Source organism: Equus quagga, chromosome 16 (genome assembly GCF_021613505.1).
Source record: "Equus quagga isolate Etosha38 chromosome 16, UCLA_HA_Equagga_1.0, whole genome shotgun sequence".
NCBI lineage: Eukaryota > Metazoa > Chordata > Mammalia > Perissodactyla > Equidae > Equus > Equus quagga.
In genome coordinates this window covers 39,359,488-39,384,088 of record NC_060282.1, presented here as the reverse complement: position 1 = coordinate 39,384,088, position 24,601 = coordinate 39,359,488, and the positions used below count along the sequence as shown (strand labels likewise).

The 24,601-nt window shown below is 36.7% G+C and overlaps 1 protein-coding gene across 1 annotated transcript in view; it reads right to left on the bottom strand.

Annotated features, from left to right (window-relative positions):
* Nucleotides 1-24,601, bottom strand: part of NIPAL2 (NIPA like domain containing 2) — a 69,877-nt gene that overhangs the window by 29,636 nt on the left and 15,640 nt on the right. The window contains exons 2-4 of the mRNA XM_046642046.1: nucleotides 19,864-19,932; nucleotides 18,217-18,388; nucleotides 4,871-4,930 (exon numbers count right to left, since the gene is read on the bottom strand). Coding sequence (XP_046498002.1) covers nucleotides 4,871-4,930; nucleotides 18,217-18,388; nucleotides 19,864-19,932 — 301 coding nt within the window. The remainder of the gene's footprint in view (nucleotides 1-4,870; nucleotides 4,931-18,216; nucleotides 18,389-19,863; nucleotides 19,933-24,601) is intronic.

Sequence of the window (24,601 nt, the reverse complement as noted above, 5' to 3'; positions counted from 1 at the left end):
GTCATTCACATTGTAGTATCAGCAAGTGGTACCCCAGAAGCTGCACACAGCATAACCTATGGCTGGATGCAGCATCCCCACTGGGGATAAAAGGAATTGACTCCTCCTGGTAGTGGTCCCTGGGGTTCCTGACTGGTCCTGAGGTTCCTTTAGAGCATATCCAAACAGGTCTTCCCTGGAAGCAGTTTCATAAGACAGATGCTCCACCAAAAAAATGTCTGAAGTCAAATCTATTTGGAAAGAAGTGAGTTAAACAAACTTAAATAGTTCTTTCACTGGAAGACCCCTCAGATCCTCAATGTGTTAGTGTTCATTTGTGAATGTCCTAGAGGAGGATATGGTTGTAATATTTTCTAAACATATTTGACCATTTACATCATCTTGAAATAGTGTTTTGAGGAATATTTTATACTTTGGGAAATGGCTGACGTTTAACGGGATCCAGCTGTGAGAATGCAGTCTTTGTTTCAGGAGGGTACTGGTGTTCTGTTGCAAAAGTCTCCTATAGACACTTGTGGACTGAGAGTGAAGTATAAAAGTGGTTGAAGAGAAAATAGCCTAGAATTGGGCTCCTTCTGACGCTTCTGTTCACTGGCACCTCTAACCTGCTGAATTCCTCACCTATGCAAGCCTTAGATTCTAAGATCCACTTGTACAGTTCTTCCTTAGCTAACATCTCGTTTCCCAGCCCACCCTAAGTAAAACCTGAAATCTCCTTTAATTTTGTCCCCACTCTACAGCTGGATGCCAGCTACCATTAACTGCCTGTTGTCTAGTTTCTGGAATCTGGTTTGACCTGACTTCTGTTGGTTTAAGAGTTTTTTTAATATTCAGCTAACCTGAATCCAACCAAGACGGCTGTTTGATTCTCCTGGTCTGTGCAATATGTCTCCTGATCAATGGGGATCCAGCTATTGTTTTGTGGGATACCAGGAGTCATAGAATAAACTGGACTCCTTAAAACCAAACCATTTGGGATGCCTTCCCCTCAGTACAATCTCTCTATATTCCTCAGGCTCATGGCAGCTAAATCCTGATGAGCCCTGGATTGGGAATCCCAATAATGTAGTGAATTCAAATAGTCCTGAACCTACCATCAGAAAGTCTCCTATTCTTGAGCGAGCTTTGAAACTAAAATAAATATAGCCAACCTGTCCTCTCAACCAGAAGTGATCGTTTGTTTGGCTAGATTAGTATTCTAGATACTGGCCCCAAACCAAGCTGACCTCTGGTGTGGGAGAAGGAAGGAAGGAGATGGGCTTCATCTCACTATTAATCTCCTGACATTCTATCTGGGGAAGCCATTTATAAGCAACTTGAAGTAATCAAGTTACTGGTCTCTGGAGAGTGCTGATAAATTGACTGTAATTTTTATTTTTATGATGACACTATCTGGACTTAAATCAGCTAGGATCTCACAGACTATTAGATTTAGTAGTTTTGATGACTAAGTGAGAAGCGAGGGGAAAATACTATACTTTTTGGCTGATTGAAGGGGAGAAAAATCTGGGGCTTTTTTAAGGGAAAAATAATTGTTAAAATAATTTAAAGTTATTAATCCACTAAGAATCAGAGCACAGTCCAAAGCTTGTCATTGAGTTAATAATAGTTGGCGATTCCTTTGAGACATAGTTTTTGTGAGGTCATTTTTTGAGGCTAGTGGTGAAAAGCTTCATAGCCACAGAGTAACATTTGGCAATAAATTAGTTCAGCTTGTTTCCACATGGCCCAAAAATCTTCATTTGTTCCATCATGAAAAACAAACTTTCATTTGCTCGAAGCAGGGGAAAATTAATGATTTTCTTTTGCACATTTTGACAATTTAATTTTTAGCATGCTTATATGTTAATCTTTTAAAAAACGCCACTGACTACTCTTTTCTCTGTTTGGTTTTAGTCCTTGTAAAAAAAACCCAAAAAGACCCCATTTTTAGCTTTTAACAGAAAGAGCCAAATTTTCTCAAGGCAATAGCAATGCAGGTCCAAAGAAAATGTATGTGACTTACATTACTGAGTGAGGCTAGAGAAAAGTCCTTCCCTAAGTACGAAGTGGGTTGTTAGATCTCAGGTCATGATAATCTTATAATATTGTTGTCAGAGGCATGGGTATGGAATAAGTAACTAAATTCTTTCTTACTCCTGTGATTCTAGATGAAAGTCAAGAATTGATCACTTTTAACTATAGTATGAAACAAATGTGACATGTCTTACATAGCCCTACTCAAAAAGCATTAAGTTAGGAAGGCAAAAAACTCAACCAGAGTTGTGAGAAATGTTACCTGGATTACTAAAGTTTGCAAAAATATCCTAAGTAACTTTTCAAAGGTCACACAGCTCTCTGACACTAGGAACTCATTCACAACCACTATACTCTAGTTACATCAGGCTGCCATTATTAGAATACTGGTCTACCACTTACCAATTATATGACCTTGGGCAAGTTATTTAACCTCTCTAAGAATCACTTCTGTAAATGGGTTGTTCCTACATTTAGATGAGATAATTCACGTAAAACACTTATAGTACCTGGAAAGTGTAAATATTTAGTAAGCGTTAGCTGTTATTAAAATAAGAGAAATTAGCAAAGAATCAAAGGATTAACAGAGGTTTATTTTGTTTGTTTTTTATGCTATGTGTGTACATGTGTGTTTCCTATTCCTTATGTTACATGTTTAGTATTACCTCTTGGGGATGAAGTTGATCATAGAAATGATGACAATTATATTAACAGGGCTTTACATTTCCCAAAGTGCTTATATGAATTATCCAATGTGATCCTTAAAACAGTCTTGTATTTGTTAGCAAACTGAGGCTTAGAGAAGTTAAGTAATACTATGTTGACCACACAATTGATAGCAGAAGTTGAATCCAGATTTGAACCCACCAGAGTGAATTTAATTTATAGCCTTTGATGTTGAGTCAGTTTATTGCTTTTAGTAATATTTAGTTATCTTGAGTTTCCTAAGTATATAATCTAATCATCTGCACATATTGATACTTCTATTTCTTCCCTTTCCATAGTTATGACTTTTATTTATTTTTTCCTTATCTTTACTGACAGCAGTTGTAATACAGTATTAAACAAAAACTTACCTTACCTTTTTGCACCTTTGTTAATACCTCTCTTGTTATTCCCTCTGAATGTCCTCCTCCAAATGCTTGGATGTAGCCCATGACTGTCCTATCCAGCTCTCAGAACTGATTCAAATATCACCTCTGCTGTAAACAATTCTCTCTGAGCTTCCCAGCTAGAGTAATCTCTCTTTATTCTAAACCAACAGTTCTCAACTGGGGGTGATTTTTACCCAGCCAGGGGATATTTGGCAATGTTTGAAGCCATTTTTGGTTGTCATAGCTGGCACAGAGGGTGCCACTGGCATCTAATGGGTCAAGGCCAGCAGAGGTGGTGCCAAACACCCTAAAGCACATAGGACAGCCCCCCTACAGTGAAGAATTATCCAGCCTAAAATATCAGTAGTGCTGAGGCTGAGAAACTGTTCTAAACTAAAGGCTCAAGGTATTATGATACATGTTATTTTCTGCTTTAAAAAAATTATGTATATATTTTATTATCCAATATATTATTTGAAGGCAGGAATTTTGTCTTAATCATATTTGATCACTAATGTTCATGATAACTAGCAAGTCTCCCTTTATATCCACTTGTATTATCCCATTAGATACCTTAGATTAACTTAAACATTAATCAACCATTAACTACAAAAGATGACATATGTTAGATAAAACAATTTAAAGTTTCCTTAAGACACTTGATAAATGAGAAAAATAATGCAGGACTTAATTTTCTTAATTTATAAAACTCAGGCACTGCTCATTCTTATTTCTATTCCATACAACTTCCCCAAATGATTCCATAAACCATAATATATAAGAAGAGAATATAGAAAATTAATATATTTGAAAAGATACAATTTACATATGAATGCATTTGGAAAAACATTTTAACCATGAAAAATTTGACGATGTTGACTAAAAACTCTACTAACAGAATCAAACCAAGGAGGAAAAAGAAAAAGTGAAAATACTTTTAAGACGCTAGGCTCATGGGAAACATGATCAGGAAAAACAAATGCTCAACACACCAACACTGGTGTCACATTTAAAGCTCAAATTTTTTTAAAAAAATATGATCTCCTTGGAAGCAAGCAGACATTACTTTATTTAAAGTGCCTCAAGTATTGTATTCATTATCATATGGCAGCAGCAATGCAGACAGGATTTTATCAAGGAAGAAAATATGAATCTCTGTAATTCTTCTCACCAATGATATTTCTAATAAGAGGTAGAAGATACAATCAATATATGATGGCTTTGCTATATAACAGAAATATTTCTCACAGCTAGGAAGACTACTGTTATTTTCCACTACCAGCTGTATTTCTAAATAAAATTTTGAAATCAATGTCCAGTGTTACTTTCGGAAAGAGCTAAATACAAATTAAGTAGTTAATTGGTGCATCTAATTATTGTATGTGGTTTTCATTTTTAGGCAGTACTTTCATACGACAATCTAACAAATATGTCCTTTGAAGTGGAATACTCTATTAGGTAACAGATGTTTTCTTGAATTTTATTATGCTCATAATAATTTCATAACATTCATAATAATAATACTGTAAAATAATAATTTACTGTGGTCAATAGCATGGGCAGTGGTCACAATTAAAATGGAAGTATTTCACATGAAGAGCAGATGGCAGCTCCAAGACAGAATAACGTTCACCTCTAAATGAGGTTATATCCACTTCAGTAATCTTTTACAATTTTTAAAGTACATATTTTTTATGGACAGTATTATTTATTTCCTGACCAAGCAGTGGTATAATTAAATGAATTAAATAAGTACTTACCTAGTAAATCTGAGGCTCTCAAATTTTCTTTCAGAAACAAAACAGAAATAAAGGCACTACCTAGAAAGAAAATGGCCATTAGTGGTGTTTCCAATATAAAAGCATATATTATGCAATGCCATTTGAAAGGAGTTAAACAGTTTGTGTCTTATGCCTGACTAGCTGTGTCCTAGTTAGAGATACCCAGCAGTTGTGGCTGCAAAAAAGGATTTTCCCCCCACCATGGTGAGGATACACGGAAATTGGCCAGGTTTACCATGGACCTGGGACAGTGACTGGGATAGCGCTTGGTATATAGTGAAGGCTTAATAAAAGTTTACTAAATGAACGAATGGAAAAAAAGAAAAAAAAGGAAAGGAGACAGGTAGGAAGAACAGGAAGGGATGGAAAGGTAAAAGAGATAGAAGGGAAGGAAAGAAAAGAGGGAAAGAAGGAAGTCTGAACTTTAAATACATCCCAGACTGAAGCTCATTATTTCCCATCATCTCCTCCTATAATCCCTATTGCAATGATACCCTATGGAGCACCAGAATCCTAGGACTCCTCCTAGTCTCCTCTCTCCCTCACTACACATCCAACAGGCTACTGGGTCTGTTAAGTCTGAATTTCACTCTCTCTCAATCCACCCCCTCCTTCCTTCTGTTGTCACTGCCCCAGCTCAGGCCAGCTTCACCTCAGGCTTAGACCATTATAGCTTCCTCTGCCCTCCTATTTCACTCTCCCTTCCCCATACCACCACTACAGTAATCTTTCTAAAATGCAAATCTAATATAAATCCACAGCTTTAAATTCTCTTAATGACTTCTTGCCATCTACAGGACAAAGGCCAAACTACTGAGCATGACATTCAAAGACAGTCATGATTTTGCTCCTGCCACTTTGCCACATTCGTTCTTGATCTCTTATATTCATGCCCACCCTTATTAAAAGAATCATAATTCCCAGAATCACTATTGAGTTTAATGCTAAAGGACTTTTTATATGTGCTTTTCCTTCTACAACTCTGCCTCCATCCTCATGACCAACTGTAGATTCAGGTATCACCTGCGGATTCCCCCAGGCCAAGTTATCACTCCTCTTTGATGTGTGATTACCCCTTGTAATACAGCTTTTTCATTACACCTGAGGTTTATTTGCCTGTCTCCCCTAAAAGACTATCAATTCCTTTTACTCTGAGATATGTCTTATTCTTCTAAAATCTGAAGTGGGTAGCTAGTACCTAGGACATAAAAGAGTGTTTATGGGATCTCTGTCCCACATTTGCTGACCTTCATGATGTTTAAGACTCTCTTTCCCATTATTGATGCTACTGAACTCTCAACCTCATCACTGAGCCATGGCCTGCTGCTATAGCCTCAGAAGTGTGGGGGTAAGTTGAATCTCTCTGAGTTGCTCCTCTTATGGAGCCATTCTTCTCTATGTAGAGGCATGGGAAAATACAATCTTGCAGTAATACAAAAAAATACACAACATAATTTGTATTTTCAACTTTTAACAATAATTATTAGCTGGGTTTTCAAGTTTGTTTTTTAAAGTAAGAACACAGGAAAGAAAAATCACCATAAAATAATCTCATCATCTAGAGAAAATTGCAGTTAATATGTTAGTGTGTTTATTTCCCTTTAGTTGAGATCAAACCATAATGCAAAATTTCGTTTCTCAGTTTCCTCAGTTACTATATTACAAACGATTTGCCATGTTATTAAAAATTCTTCATAGATATAATTTTAATGACTCTGTATAATAATCCATTAAATCAGTTAAATTAGAATATAACTATATCTGGTGTTCTGGCAATTGATCTAAAACAAAATAAGAAATCCACACCAGAAACCCTCATTCAAGATAAGATGGCATCCTCATTTGTTTTCTCCATCTTTTTTTCAACCTAGCTCTCTCTCATTCAAGTTGACCTATGTCCTTGCAAACTTTTCCTGGTTGGGTTAGTTACAGGAATGGAGATTTCACACAAAATAAATGGAACATGAGAAATGTCCGCGAAGCATGAATTTAAGGGTGTAGTGTGGCTTTAAAACATTAAAGCAAAATTTTCTGTAGATAAACTAAAGTATAGATTTGTAGTCTATTACATTAATAATTGAGTTTGGGACAGGTGTAAAAATGTACAAAAATTTTCTATATCAAACTTGGACCAAAATAATTCAGGGAAATGAATGACACGTTAGAGCATTAGAAAAGGTATAAAAACCAAGACCCGACTCCCACCTCCATCACTGACTTTCTGCATAATTAGGTAGGGAATGTTTCCAAGCAGAGGGAGATAGATTAACAATAAAAAATAGGTGAAGTTTCACTACGCTAACATATACCAAATGCATTCCATTATAACAATCCTTGAGATAACTGTGTGACAGCAAAGGATTCCAATAAGAGGGGAGACAATGCTTATGTGGAATGAGGGAAATTTTAGAGTTAGTAGGAGACATAGAGATAATCTACTCAAGGTCCTAACTTTACGTTTGGGAAACTGAGGTCCAAAGAGGTTGTCTGTTTATTGACTGATGCGTTCAGCTAATAAACACTTATTTTATAGCAGAGTTGGAACCAGCACTCATATTTCCTTGTTCCAGTCCAGAGCTCCTTTTAGTACACTACACTCCATTGCCTCCCTTGAAATAAGAAAGGCAACATTTTCATTCTTTTTTTGTTGCTAAGCCACAGTTTCATAAACAACTTCACTTTCAGAAGGAAGAGGAAAAAATGTTATGTAGGAGATAATTTCATTGTTAAAAGCAAAAAGGATATCATTGGCAACAATAAGCTTGAAATATACTATATGTATAAAATTATACCAATTGATATAAAACAGTTATCAGTTTTATGAAACATAAATATGTTACTTTTACTATCTGAAAGAATTTATGTCTAACGCACTTCCATACTAATTTTTTTGTTTTAAGAGAACATGAGATTTTTAGAACAAAATTTTTAGATAAGAAAATAGAAGATTTTTCGTTTTATTTATCTAGCAAAATAATAAGAAAGAACATTCTATTAAGATACATTTACTTGAAACATTTATCTTGCACAACATGGTTAGAATGAGAGCTGTGCTGAGCAAAAAGACGGTATCTGAGCAACAGCTAATAACATAACTTCTAAGTAGTGTAGTAAATTTTTAAAATGAGAAAAAATAAACTGAAGTACTCCCATAATATGTGTGCAGAGATATGCAATCCATAACACATGTGCAATCTGTCAAACTCAACACTGTCTAGTTGTTGTTATAACAACAACCGTTGTCTAATGAACACCTAGAAAGGGGAGAAAACTATTTCACTTTTATTCCTAGAGTAAAATTTAATATTCATAAATAGAAAGAGCATTTCAAGATCAATAGTTTAAAAAGCATTAAAACAGAGCACACTTGTAAATTAAACTGATTTGTACTAGCTATGATTAAACTGTAGTTCCTTCTGAGCATTTACTTCAGCACTCACAGTTTTGTGTACATTTTTGACTTGAGGCATATTTGGGCAGAGGTTCATGAATCCTATTACATCCTGGCCTTCCTAGGACATGGGTCTACACAGAATGCTCCCAGGCACGGGTCTAGAGACACAGCTCACAGACATGGGTCTACATGGAGTGCTTGCAGACGCTGGGGTTAAATTCATTACACAGTATCACACAGAGACTCTAAAGGCAGATGCTGGGCCACAATGACCATAATGCATTAAGAAAAAAAAGGTGAAAGGTAGCATGTGAAAGATAACATACTAAAATTCAAACAGTGGTTATGTAGGAGTCATGGAAATAAAAAAAAAAAAAGATAGCAAGAATACTATATGTAAGGGAAATGGACAAAAAAAGCTTCTTCTGGTATTTTCTCTGGTAAAAAATAGAGCTCCCATGGGGTAGTTTATTAATGTATTCACTTGGCCTTGAAGTTCCAACGCTTTATGGTCATGAAGAATCTCAGCAACAATTATAATGGACTGACTCCTATGAGTGAGTCATCTATTCTCTTTTTGGCCATTAAGTGTCACTAAGGTTACCAATCAGCATGCAGATGCTTTCTGGTCACGGTTGACATAAAGAATCTTACACATGGGCATTCTGGTTCAGATTTCCAGATGAAAATAGATAAAGATCAAGCAAGAATCCAGTGGTTTCAGCTGAACAAAGTCTAAATGTAGGGGAGGGTGCCAGTCCCAGAGGTAAGTATGTGACCTGGTGTTGAGCTTCCTAACACTCCCTGATTTACTTAGGAATAAACCTCAAGTTTATTCATCATTCACCTCCTCTCTGACATCACCTAGACTTGGTCCAAGACTTCGCTGTTATTATGGAAGAGTTACTTAGCTTAGTATGGTCAAGAGTGGATGCTCTAAGATTCATGGCGGGCCACAAATGAGAGAAAAAAACAAGTATAAATTAATCTGGTGTATGGGAATTCAGACAGGTTGTACAAACCTGATTTGGATTTTCTTCTGTAATAGCTACTAATGGGGATCAGTAAACCAGAAGTTAAGCATCAACTTTCTACATGGTAGCAGTTAAACTCAAGGGTAGATTTTTACATGTCCATTTAGATTTTTGAGTCTGTAGAATAATAGGTAAGTTGGCATTCCCTTTTCCAATTTGAAACATTATGATATATGTGTACTTTTTACTTAAATTCTCTTTCCCCCCAAATAATAGCTTTTTATCAAAAGTTTAACAGCACAGAAGAGAGTTCAATAACTATGTAATACATTATGGTATGGCTTTTAAAAAATAATTTTGTTCACACTTATTTACTTCTCCCCATTTTTTACCCTTTTATCATCATTTCTTAGATAAATTTAACCCAAAGTTTAAAAAATCAATTACACTTTATTTAAATGTAATTATGGATATGATATTCTTATCAGATTCAGAAGAAAAAAACCCTTTGGTCCACAGTCACAAAACTCAAATGTCTACAGGGGCCAGCTAGGTAACTCTCTAAAGAGGAAAATCCTCTAAAAAAGAAAAACCCCAGCAGCAGGCTTGGCAAAGGGGGGTGGTGGGCTGTGATGATGAGGGTGGTGGGCTCTCGCGGTGAGGGGCAGTGGGGTCATGGTGACCTGGAGTACACCAGATTAGTGAAAGGTGGCAGCTGTAACTCAGCCCTAGCCAACTGCGAGTCCAGTGCTATCAAACTTGATTCTTTAAGAGAAAAACCCAGTTTTTGTGTGTCATGGTCTAACTTTTAAACATGGGAAATTAATTCATATTCTTTAAAAGGATTGTTTGAGCTAAACAAAACACAGCAGTGCCTAGAACTGGTCTGAAGGCCAGAGTTTGTGAACTCTGATCTAGTCTACAAATAAAAATGTCATCAATTTTCACTTCCGGACATTCAATTTATTGTTTAGCCTCTATGATATGAAGGGAAACCAGGGTGTACGTTTATAGTATAGGAAAGTAGAAGACAAAGTAGTACAGAACTCTCTTCTATAACAAAATAACCCATGACATGAAAAGAACATATTTACATAATAATGCTACAAATGGATCCTCACATGTAAATATCTAGCTTGAGGTTTCTGACCACTTATAATGGCAACTTTATTGTACTGCTGAAAAGCAAACCACAAACGCACTTTCATGTCAGTCACAATCAAGCTTCAAACATGTGGACACACTGAGCGTGCTCACAGGCTCAATCAACTCTAAACATCTAGAGGCACTGACTTCTCCATAGTGATCATTCCCTGTTATTTGTAGAATTGTAGGGAAAAAGTATGTCAATTACAACGGACTCTGTGGAGGGAGGATCTGAAGATCTGAGGATGTGACACTTTGAGAAAAGTCTCTTTACAGAGAGAAAAGTCCTACTATCCACATTGGCAGGAATAAAAGTGTTGAGTAATTCATCTTAAATTTAAAAAAATTGGTACTGTCATTTACTGAAGATAATGAAGAAAGTCTGTAATTTGCATAATTAAAATGAGGAAATGTACCTGGATTAAGAACAATAATCCTTTCTTTTCTACATGTTTCTTGACACACATTAGTGATTAAACTTGAAAAGATTCCAAAAAAGTAAAAATGCTATCATTGACAAGATTAGCTCTCTCTTATAAACGTAATAACGCATTACTTCATCATTAGCAATTTCTCTAGAAATACTGTGCGGTGTTCTTAAAAAATAAGGATGGGTGGAAAAGACAGTTCAAGTAAAGTTTTTAGGTTTTAGGAATGCTTTCAGCTGAGAGTGCACAAGCAGACATAAAACGAAAACTTCAGAGTTTTATTCCACTCATTTTAATTTAGGCTGGTTCTGGGACAGACGTACTAAAGCAGACAACCCAGCAAGCCACTGAGAAAAGGGATATTTTCTACATATTTCCAACATTAAAACAAGCGTCCATGTGTAGTGTCCCTCTCACAGGCAGCCTGTGAGGCTTCAGAGTCCCAGTGACCCCGTCCAGGCTGGCACCAGGCACAGGGCTCTAAAGGACAGACAATTCGCAGCATCTAAGTCTGTGTAATGCTGCAGGTCACTCGCTCATTGGTCTGTTTATGTTTCCTTTCATTTGTTTCTAATAAAAATCTTGGAGACCAAAGTTTTTGCTTCAGATGACTTCTCTGGAATTTCAAAAGGCCTCAACAGGGCTTTTTGTCTACATTATGACCATCGTTTAATGGATTACAGACACATTTCAGTTTACAGCTTTGTAACAGCACAACAGAAATACAAGAAACAACATATATTCCATATCATGAATTTCAATTTGAGCAAAGGCCAGCATGTCAGGGAAAATTAGAGCTGGAAAATACTTACCAGTCATATGTCTCATTCTCCTCTCATTTTCTCAGTGCAGTTAGCTCTCCAAACTTAATCCAAATTAGCCCAGTAACAGGATGACTACTTCTCTTAGGAAATTATCCCAGAGCCAAGGAGACCTCACTGCTATTAATTTTATTATTCCATATAAAATTCCAAGTGTTTGATCTCATATAATTCATCTCAAATTTAATCTACTTATTTCTCACTTGTATTCAGCTGGGCAACAGTTAAGTAAAATGACAGTTTATGTGTCTCATACAGTACCTGGCAGAGTGGAGGTTCATTCAATATTAGTTTCTTACCTTTAACTATTTCTGAAGTATTGCCTGAATTTAACTTGGAAAAAGGTGATATATCCTCTGAACTCTTCTCTAATTACTTTAAATCAATATACTCAGAGGTGTAGAACTGGAAGATGTCGTTGGTGCCTCCGTCATGCTCTGTTTTCCCCACTCTCCCTATCCCTGCAACAATCTCCCTCACATCCCACTCCCTTGAGCCCTAGACAAGTTAATTTTATACTCAGTGAGGTCTACCATGAATATCCTCAATGCTATGCGGCTTCAACTCTTTGGAGTGTTGATAACTTCATTATTTTTAATCACCCCTCAAGACTTAGGCATAGCATAGATCACAGTCATGGGGATGAACAGAGAAAGGAAAACATTAAATGTAAGGCCACACTTTGGAGATGCAAAAATAATCTAACTCAACCCTCAAAGGACAGGCTTATAAATCTTTAAGTATTTACAACAACGAATATTCACAAATTCTGAAATGTTTAACCATTGTGTTTCACCAGGAATTGAAATCTTTTAAGCAAGAGTTTTTCTCTTCCAACACTCTAGAACAGAACATCCTATCCTCGTTTTATCAAAATTCAAATTCAAACCAACTCTACAAGGCTAGAGAGAGCAGACAGCAGGCAACAGACACATACAGTCACCAGTCTCCTGGGTCTCAGTTGAATGGTGAGTATGGACATTAAACAGGTCATTGTGAGCATTATGAGAGATGCTGAAGGGGAAACGTAGGGTCAGGGCTGCTGTGTGTGGTTGAGCAGGTTGTGCAGTGAACAAAATCACAACATCTGAGGGGCACCTCCCACATCTTAGTATATCTTTGTATATCTCAGGACAATTTTCTGACAGATGAAACCAGAATGTCCTGCTCTAATAAAATCATTGTATTACAATAATTTGCAGGCAGACATAAATAAAGTATCATGAGAAAGGTTTGCTTTTCCTAATTCACAAAAAGGCACCACACAGACGAGAGGAGGGCCCATGCAGAGTGCTAAGGGAGCAGAGAATAGCATGTTTAATTTAGTCTAGGAACCAAGATAGGCCTCCTGAGGAAGAGTGTTTACCTGGGACAGGAAGAATTAGCAGTAATTTAAAATTTTACTACAAACTCCACACAATATCTAACATTTCTTTTTTTACTAGATTTCTGGTATAATAAATAGTTTCTCAGAAAATACATTCTCAAATTGCAGTTAGACCTGAAAGAAACCTACCCTTCAGCCTCTCTGAACTTAATTAGCAAGTGAACAAGAGTGCTATGAAGCCAGAGCAAGAAGACAGAAAGTTGCACACACATCTCAGACTGCTATGTTTTTCCTCTGACAACCTTCTATGTCTGTTTTTTACATGTATTTTGTCTTGGTGGGTTATTTGGAAATTCTGGTATTTTCCAACATGTTTTGGTAGGAAATATGTAGGGGAGTCAAAGGGCAATTGCTGCTTAACGCCTGAACAAATGAGCTGTGCGCATCATATTTTGCTGTTACCTGAAAATTAACCATTACATGGATAAGAACAATTAAAAGCATCTCCTAAATTGGTTCATCCATTTTAGAGAATTTAACCATCAGCCATCTTCGAAGCATGGAAGTAAACCTTGTGTGCTTTATTTGTGCGTAATAATAATAATAAGTCACAGTGACAATTGCTAGTGTTGTCACTGTGTGAAATACTGTACTAGGCGTCCAATAGTGTTCTTAGGTGTTTGTGTTTACTTAATTCTTCCCCACAACAACCTCTGAGGTAGGAACTATTTTTATCCCCATTTTACAGATTAGGAATCTGAGACATAAGCCTAAACAAGCTGCCCGAGGCCACAGAGCTTTCCAGTGGCAGGACTGGGATTTGAACCCCGGCAGGGTAGCCCTACAGCTGGTACTCTTGACCATTCTACTGCCCTGTCATACTGGGGCAAGTATCCAGCTGAGGCTCTAGGTGAAACTGAAAAATCATCCTTTAAACTTTCTTAATTAACGGAAACACAAACACAAGTCAACAACTAGAATTAGCCATACTGCCAGTACAATTAGCGTATTAGTCAGAATAAGGTCTTGGACCTGTATTTGTTGAGAAAGACCTTCGGTGAGAAATGTAGGGTAAAAGTACAAGATGACACAAGGATACTAGGGCTCTGACACTCTCTCTCAAAAAGCTGGACCCAGGCTAGGCAGTCAGACCTGCCTATGCACCAGGATTATTTCCCATTATCCAATCTCTGCTGCCAGGCACAGGTGAGTTATCTATCCTGAGTTTCTGGGATGCTGTGGCTGCTTGTGAGCATTTCCTAAAGTGTTTTCTGCAGAACTGTTGTCCCTTGAGATGCTTCATATCAAAAGCATCTTGTGGTCAATAGGTGGGAAACCTGGCCTACTGCCTCTGCCTCTGCCTCTGCAAGATTGACAGTGGCATGGGCCATCCCAGGGCCCAAAAAGCCCTACATCAATGAAACCTGTGCAACTTTTAAAATCTAGTATTTGAGAAACTTGTTTAATTATGGAATTCTTTGTTTCTTAGAATACCTGTGAAATCACCAGTGCTTGAGAAATGCTGCCTCAAGGTGAGCATGTCAGTGGGGAGCAGGAGGACACACAGAGAGAGGGAAAGAAAGGATCAAAGGAAGATGATCTGAGGCGGGAATCTGGGTAGAGTACAAACTGAAATATCCATATGCTTACCATAGCACTTCTTACGTACTAGTCCTTAAAAAAAAATCTGTTCAATTAAAGTGTACAAAGGGAGCAGGAATTTTGTAAGACAAACAGGCAGGTCTGACATAGTAGTAGTCTTGTGTGTAGTACGAGTCGTACACACGATTACCCACACAGTACCTCCTAAGGAGTGGGGAAGATGGAAGAAAGTACCCTTCACTTGGACTTAAGAGCTAAAGTGTTTTTTGGTGTTGTTGTTGTTGTTGTTTTTCTGGAAGATTAGCCCTGTGCTAACTGCTGCCAATCGTCCTCTTTTTGCTGAGGAAGACTGGCCCTGAGCTAACAACTGTGCCCATCTTCCTCTACTTTATATGTGGGACGCCTACCACAGCATGGTGTGCCAAGCGGTGCCATGTCCGCACCAGGGATCCCAACCAGCGAACCCCAGGCCGCTGAAGCAGAACATGCAAACTTAACTGATGCGCCACCTGGCCGGGCCCCTAAAGTGTTTTCAAGTGTTCTGGATTTTAATCTTCTTTTTTTTCTTCTTTGAAAAGCAACAAACAACAGAAGAAAAGCCGGAAAAGAATATGCAATCTCCCATGCAACACCGCAGCAGACATTATCTTCCTTTTTTTTTTAATTCAAAGGGAGGTTTGATTTCTTTCTTGAGGCTCCCAAGAAATAATAGGGAAAGAAAAGTTCCAGCATAGAAAAGTGTGGACGCTCTTCTGCCTCATCTGTAGACATAGCCATATGATACCTCTGTTTTAAAAATACTTTCCCCTTTGCTTCAAGTTCTCTAGAGTTTCTAGAATCTTTATAAAGAATCTCAGGGTGGTAGGGGTTTGTTCTGGGGAAAATCCTCAATCACCAGTGGTCCCTAAGCCACCTACGTTCGCCAGTACCTAAATTTAGCTGAGGAGTGCTATGGGAATATTATTTATGAGCATGTACGACTGTTTGCAGAGATTGTAAAGTAGGAAATGCTGTGTGTTTCAGGCTGTAAGTTTACTTCTTTGAATCACTTTAAACGTGCAGAGAGGGAGGTTGCTAAAAATGTTATAAAGTTGAAATGTTAAGTAAAGCCCATCTGTCAGGGCAGTGGGCTCAGAGCTTAAAGGTGGGTAGACTGGCCCCACAGGGGACTTGGGAAGGACAGGACACTTTCTGAGGGGAAGGTGGGAAAACTTAAGCTTCCCACTATGAATGAGAGCTTCAAGCAAGTCACACCAAGGGGAGCAGCTTCACAGGCAGCTTCACTGAAGGTCTGCAAGGGGTGTCAATGCTGGCCCTTAATCTCTGGCAACTTCTGAAGTCTCACGTCATGTCCCATGGGGCCTGGCTATATTTCATTTCTGTGAAATCTCTGATCTTTAAATAAATACAGACATACCCCCTCTTCTTTGAGCTAGCTGGGTAGCTCTCTTTCTCTTGTTCCCAGAAAAAAGATTTCCCAGGCCCGGGAGACTGGAGATAAATGGAGAATTTCAACACAATGTGGTGCACTCAGCCCTCCCCTAGGTATCTGTTTGACACATTTGGACAATTTTTTCTTTGATTATTTCATGGAAATGGAGCATAAAGCATAATAGGAAACAAAACTAAAGATAAGCTCTAAATATACAGCCATTATGAAGAATAAGACAACATTTTCAGAACAATTGGGACCTACAGAGGTCCCAAGTTGACAATATAACTAGATCTTTTATCTGTTACTTCTCAGATTTTGAGAAGAAAAAAAAATCCAGAGCCAGTCCTGATGGCCTAGTGGTTAAAGTTTGGCACTTTCACTGCTTCAGTGGCCTGGGTTCATTTCCTGGTCATGGAACCACACCACCCATCTGTCAGCTGCCATCCTATGGCGGTGGCTCACATAGAAGAGCTAGAAGGACTTACAACTAGAATATACAACCATGCACTGGAACTTCGGGGAGGGAAAAAGCATCCAGAATATCCATGTACGTGGTATGTGTAATAAATAGAAGATAAGATATACTCAAATTGCTCATTTTATTGGAGTGTTAAAAATAGCAAATGATTACATAAATTGTGTGCCTATTCAGAGTAGTAACAGTATGGCGATTTTTACTGAACCAATTCTAGAAAGCTAAAAAAGTGTTCTTTGCTAAATATTCTACTATTATACATCATGAAAGTATTTCAAATAAAATATGTTAAATGATTAAGAAGGGGAAACTACTTTCAAAATAAAATTCTCTTTGAATATGCATTATTTCAGTTTAAACTATGCCTTCGTTAAGAATATCATATAATTTTGGGGGCTGGCCTGGTGGCACAGCAGTTAAGTGCAAACGTCCCACTTCAGCGGCCCAGGGTTCGCTGGTTTGGATCCCAGGTGTGGACATGGCACCGCTTGGCAAGCCATGCTGTGGTAGGCATCCCACATATAAAGTAGAGGAAGATGGGCACGGATATTAGCTCAGGGCCAGTCTTCCTCAGCAAAAAGAGGAGGATTGGCAGCAGATGTTAGCTCAGGGCTAATCTTCCTCCAAAAAAAAAAAGAATAGCATATAATTTTTTAGGAAAAATATTAAAATTGGGATATGTGAGCACATTACGTTTGATCTAGTTGTTACCAGATAATAACCATCAACTTGGTTCTATTTCAATGAAGGTTCCAAATTCACAGAAACTTGGAAACATTCTGTTTCCATAGCAGCAGACAAAGAGTAAAACTAGAAAGATTTTATTGATTTTAACGAGGTTTTGAGAGTTTGTTCTCCTTTTTAGCAGTGATTTTTCTATTTTTTAGTCTTTAGCAACATCTCATATTCTCTCTTCTAAATGAATTTAGTAAATTATATATGTTTTGAAAGTAGGATAATTGTGACATTGCTGTAAAATTACACATTCTTATAGTAATGTAGAATAACCAATATTTAATTCTTTTTTTTTTTTTTAAGGATTGGCACCTGGGCTAACAACTGTTGCCAATCTTCTTTTTTTTCTGCTTTATTTCCCAACCCCCACCCCCCCACCACTCCGGTACATAGTTGTATATCCTAGTTGCAGGTCCTTCTAGTTGTGGGATGTGGGACGCCGCCTCAACATGGCCTGAGGAGCGGTGTCATGTCTGCGCCCAGGATCTGAACCCTGGGCCGCCACAGCGGAGCGCATGAACTTAACCACTGGGCCACAGAGCCGGCCCCCTATTTAATTCTTAATGTAAAAGAGATGCTAAACTATGGAGTCAAGATTGGGCATCAAAGCCTTTAACTACATGTAATGTCAGTTTAACATATGAATAAAATATAATATTGTACTACAAATGCTTTTAGATAATTCATTAATGATTAAAAAGCACAGTATAACATTTGCTCTTACTGTTAACTTATATGACTCAAACACCGGGAATCGGGCTTTTAAACATACGTGTTTTAGATACAAAATGCAAGACTCTTCATGGTTAATGTGGCAGCATGACTGCAGATAACTAAATCAGTAGTATAATTGTTTCAAGTTAACATGCTAAGAAAACAAGAAATAGACTTCTTCTTTTGTGCATGTGTTGTTTAAGTTGTATGTTTTTCACCAACTTTTCTGATTTCTTAAAATTTCTTTTTGTCAAAACACAGAAAAATGGCTCACCTGTAACAGACATACAACCTAATGGAGCAATGAGAGTAATAGGGGCAAATCCATAGGCTGCAAAGTTTCCTGTCTCTCCCACGGCCATCAGCACCACGCCAGCCCACCACAACATGCTCTTGAAGTACGGCCTTGGGTGTTCTTGGTGCGCCAACTGAAGATGAGAATATTTCTGGAAGTAAATCAGAATATAAATAAGAAAATATTTCTACCCAATTAAAACTTGCCTCAAAATTTTTGGTCCTATAAATTTGCATCATGGCTTTTAAATGCATTTGCAGATTATTACAGAGCAACCTATTATGGTGTTCTGTTTGTTCCAAACGTATTAACAGCAAAAGCAACTCACACTGATATAGCATTTTATAGTTGAAAGGGCCTTCTCACATATGAATGTGGCTTAACTCTCACAACAACTCTGTAAACTATTATTATTACTATTTAAAGATGAGGTGTGTGTTAAGGAGTTAAGTGATTATTTTTTTTAAAGACTTTATTTTTTTCCTTTTTCTCCCCAAAGCCCCCCGGTACATAGTTGTACGTCCTTCTAGTTGTGCCATGTGGGACGCTGCCTCAGCGTGGCTTGATGAGTGGTGCCATGTCTGCGTCCAGGATTCAAACCGACGAAACACTGGGCCGCCTGCAGCAGAGCGCGAGAACTTAACCACTCGGCCACGGGGCCAGCCCCAGGAGTTAAGTGATTTTTTAGTCCACTACACCAGAACACTTCTTTTAGAATGTCAAAAAAGTTCAGATGCCAAAATAAATGTTAATGAAATAAAGATAATAAATTACTAAAGAAAAATCCTTTCGTTTTTTAATTTTTGCTAAGGAAGATTCACCCTAAGCTAACATCTGTGCCAATCTTTCTCTATTTTGTATGTGAGTTGCTGCCTCAGAACAGCTGCTGATGAGTGGTGTAGGTCCGCACCTGGGAACTGAACCCCAGGCTGCCGAAGGCGGAGTGCTCTAAACTTAACTACTAGGTCACAGGGCCAGCCCCAGAAAAGCCTTTTGAAAAGGGATTCACATTTATGAGTCAAAGTAGCTACCACAATAAACACAGCAGGTCAGAATGCTTTGGTAGCTGCGGTTAGGGGTGGGGGGACTCTTATTTATATCTGGTTTGAGTATTTCTTTGTATTTGAAACATATAAATTCCTGGAAACTGGCTATTAAAACAAGCCCTATTTCCTTATTGACTTTATGATAACCTAACTTCCTTCCTTATAAGATGTATAATTCTAGATTACTTAAAAAAATTTTTTTAAAGAAAATAACAAAAGTACTAGAAGAAAATATAGAACATTAAAAAAATTCTTGGCTTGTGCCAAGGTTATAAACCTCTTTCTAAGTGTGGTACAAATTCATAAGCCACCTAGATACTTTGTCTTAGAGTACACAATACTATTAAGAGGCCCACATAAACATTCAATTTCTTTTAAAATCAGAAGAAGAAGAAGAAAAAGTGAATGTGATCCAGTCTGGATTATATTTCTCTTTATACCAATGAGGTCATAAAATATAATTTTTAAATATTTTTTATGGAGGAAGGAGTCCAAGAAAGCAAAAGGGCCTGAGGCCCATGAAAGTCATAATGTGCCCCTGGATCAAACTACAGAGTTCGAAAAATACGCTTCTTCTTACCTGAATATTTAGGGAAATGCTGATTACCAAATTTCCTAAAATGGACAGCAAAACTCCAAGAAGGTGAATCTGTAAAAGAAAATGTTTTCTTTATATGATACTTTAAATAGCACTTGTAAGGTATTTACTGAAATAAAAACAAAACAACAACAAAAAATTTAAGTGATACATTCATTCGTTTTATTCATTCAGCAAATATTTACTTAGCACCCAAGTGCCAGAGTCATTAGGAATATGAATAATGATTTTATTAGGATTAATTTTTCACTTCAGTCAAATATTATTTTTTAGAACTAGCTCAGTCCTTTACTGAAGTCTCTAGATATTTGCCTCATTCACTAAAATAAAGAAATTAGTCTCAGGTTCTCACTTTTTCCCACTAAGATGCTTCTTATTTATCCTTTCTGTCCATTTTCCTCAGCAAGCCCTTTCATTGGGGTGTTCATTGCGTCAAGTATGGACTACATAATTTTCTCCCATCTAGTCTCCTTCTTTCCTTTCTCTTACTATATTCTGGAGTACCGCGGTAAGAAAGAAAGATCATTGGTCTTGGAGTGAAAGGATGAATCTGAGATTCAGATCTGCTATTATCTAATGGGTCACCTTGAGCAAGTTACTTCAGCTCCCTGGCCTCAGTAAACACAGATGTTAGATCAGATGTTTCCAGAAATCCCTTTACCTCTAAAGCTCTATGATCTCCATTGGAGACAGACTAAATTTTCCCACCATTCCCCTGGTCAAGAACCCACAATGTCTCTCTACAGTCAACTACATCAAATATAAAACTACCATACCAGTTCCCCATAAATCTGTCCTCATCCTGACCATCGAATTGTCCACAGCACACTTAATGTGCTCCCTCTACCTCAGGTACCTGGCACACGACATTCTCCAGTCACAAGTCATACTTTTTCTCATGTCATTCTTCTCACCTAGGGAGAGCAGCTCCTTCCCTCAGCCTATCTCAGTCATGTTCCTGTCCTGCTGAGGTCTACTTCCTTGGGACCTTCTCAGACCACCAGAGTCCATCTTTACTTTCTCAGACTATAAATGGTGAAATCCCTTATTTCTTCTCTTATACTGTTATGTGTATCATTATGTTCTATAAATAGATGGTAAATTCTTTAAGGGAAGAGAACTACGTCTTAGGTGTCTATCGGGTCTTCTACATCTACCATACAAAATTAGGGCCTTAAAAAATACTTGCTTGAAAAATATATGTTTTAAAACAAGAACTGCAAAGGTTAAAAGAGAAGTTCTTACACATTGCCCAAGATGTTTACTAAAGGTATCACATGTATTATTTGATGATTTCAAAAGATGCATTTCCTTCTCTTATCTAGATACAAAGCTATAATATCTTCTGGTAGTATAAATTAGCAGTGATATAAAGAATCTTCCCCTGCCCCTTCTTCTACAGTACATAACTTCCAGCTAGCTTCAAATTCCAAGGAGTTATTTGAATTTCAAATGAACATTACAACCACAAGGAACCCTTTTCAGAATGCAAAATGTCTTTGAAGTTTTAGAACTTTATTATATGTGCTGAAATATTTTTTAAAATGAAGCAGAAAACTTGAAAACCCATTTAATAGTTGATATATAATATCCATAGTCTTTAATCAGTGAAGAATTTTCTTTTCCTAATAAAGGCACTTGGCAATAATTTTGATCACTATCCCTCATGGGGAACAATTGTATCATAATATAATGTGCTATTTCCATGCTTTCAATCTACAATTGAATGCATTTGGCAGTAATCAGGGAAAGAAAGATTCAGAAGAAGTTTGGGATTGAATGGGTAATTATGAAAATCTTCCATAATTATAAATGTAAATTGTTGAATAGAAATAACTTACTTCAAAATTCTTTAAATCATTCACTGAGTAGTTTAAACACCACCACACTGAGTGTTTAGAAATTGGTAGCAGGATTTGGCAATGATTTCTTGGATATGACACCAAAAGCACAGGCAAAAAGAAAAAAATAGATAAGCTGGACTTTCTTCAAGATAAAAATGTTTTGTGCATCAAAGGACTCTATTAACAGAGTGAAAGGCAACCCACACAATGGGAGAAAATATTTGCAAATCATATATCTGATAAAGATTGATATCCAAAATATATAAAGAACTCTTACAACCCAACAACACAAAAATAAACAACCCAATTAAAAAGTGAGCAAAGGACTTGAATAGACATTTCTCGAAAGAAGATATACAAATAGCCAACAGGCATGTGAAAAGATGCTCAACAAGACTAATCATTAGGGAAACGCAAACCCAAACCACAACAAGCTACCACTTCACACCCATTAGGATGGCCACAATTAAAAAAACAGAACCAACAAGTGTTGGTAAGGCTGTGGAACAACTGGAACCCTTGCACATTTCTGGGGGGATGTCAAATGGTAGAGCTGTTGACCTCACACGACGGAAACAAAAATTTACTCAAAACCAATCAAAGACCTGAATGGAAGAGCCAAAACTATAAAACTCTCAGAAGAAAACATACAGGCAAACATATGGGTAAATCTTTGTGACTTTGGATTTGGCCTTGGATTCTTATAGATAAGACATCAAAAGCATAAGCAACAAAAGAAAAAATAACTAGACCTCACCAATATTAAAAACTTTTGTATTTCAAAGACACTATCAAGAAAGTGAAAAGACAACCCATAAAATGGGAGAAAATACTTGGAAATCATTTATCTGATAAGTGACTTGTATCTAGAATATATAAAGAACTCTTACAACTCAATAATAAAAATGACAAATAACCCAATTAAAAAATGGCCAAAGGATCTGAATAGATATTTCTCCAAAGAAGATAAATGCCTAATAAGTGATTGAAAACATGATAACATTATTAGTTATCAGGGAATGCAAATCAAAACCATAGTGATATACCACTTTACACCAAATAATATGGCTATAATCAAAAAGTCAGATAATAACAAGTGTTAGCAGGGATATAGATAAATCAAAACCCTCATACAGTGCTGGTGGAAATATAAAATGGTGCAACCACTATGGAAAACAGTCAGGAAGTTCCTCAAAAAGTTAACCATGGAATTTCTATTTGACTCAGCAATTCTACTCCTAGGTATCAGAGAAATGAAAACATATGTCCACACAAATATCCGCAGCAGTATTATTCATAACAGCCCTAAATGTAAATGATTCAAATCTCCATCAAATAATGAATGAATGAAACCTAGCATATTCATACAATGAAATATTATTTAGCCATGAAAAGGAATGAAGCACTGATATATCTCACAACCTGGATGAGCCTTGAAAAATTTATGCTAAGGAAAAAAATCCAGTCATGAAAGAACATATATTTTATGATTCCATTTACATGAAAGGTCCTGAATAGGCAAATCTATAAAGACAGCAGATTAGTGTTGCTTAGGGCTCAAAAGGATGGAGGTCTTGGAGATGACAGCTAAAGTGTGGGGGGTTTCTTTTTGAGGTGATGAAAATGTTCTAAAATTGATTGTGGTGATGGTTGCACAACTCTGAATATACTAAAAATCAGTGAAGTGTACACCTCAAATGAGTGAATTGTATGGTATGTGATAATATTTCAATAAAGTTGTTACAAAAAATAAACTAATATTAAGACACAAAGTTTTTTTTGTTTTTTTTTTGCCCAAAGAAATAAAATGCTACATATGTGGCTGGCTCTATTTCAGTCTCTTCTCTCTCCCAGAGATAAGTAACTTTTTTCTGAAGTTGATATAAATATATTTCTTTCCTTCCTAGATTTATTTTTATCTTTGTTTTGTTTACTCAGTTTTTCTTTTTTCATCTTCTTCATTTAGACTCTTAACTCACTAGCTTTTCCTCTTTCCATCTAATAGTATATGCCCGTAAAGCTATACATTTCCCTCTAAGTACACCTTCTGTTTTAGGTGCAAGCATAGTTTTGGCATGTAGAGTTTTCATTGGCATTTAGTTCTAAACATTTTCTAATGATCTTATGATTTTTATGAGTGATATTATTTGGAGATTTTCTTAAATATTTCTAAATTAATGGGGCATTGGTTATCACTTTGTTACTAATTTCTAATTTTATTGAATTGTGGGTAGAAAATATGCTGTGTGTAAAATGACATTTGCTTTTGACCTGGTATATGGTATAAATTGAAATTTGTTTTCAACTGTAGTGTCTGGTCAAGTTTTGTAAGTGTTCCACGTATGCGTGAAAGGAAAGTAATTGTTGGGTTAATATACTTTATATATCCTTCCTTTCTACTATCTATCCATTCATCTATCTCCATTAAATCACTGCTCAAGTTTTTGATACTCTTACTAAATTTTGGACTGCTCTGTCTATCAATAGCCAAGGGAAGTATATTAAAAATCTACTACAAATATGGATTTATCCATTTTTCCTTTTAAATCTATCGAGTTTTGCTTTTCATATTTGAAGGCTATAGTGTCAGGTGTATACAAGTTCAGGACTGTTTCCTCTTCCCAGTTAATTGTTTCTTTTATCATTATGTATTGACCCTTTCAATCTTAATAATGTTTTTGTTTTAAAGTCTATTTTATCTGATATTAATATAACGTAGCTGTTTTCTTTTCATATTTGCCACTTTCTACATCACTTTACTTTCAACATGTCTGTGTCATTATATTTCAGTCAGTCCTGTTATACATAGAAAATAACTGGATTAAAAAAATACCTGAGACTTAAATGGGAAGGTTAGTCCTTTTTTTTTTTTTTTT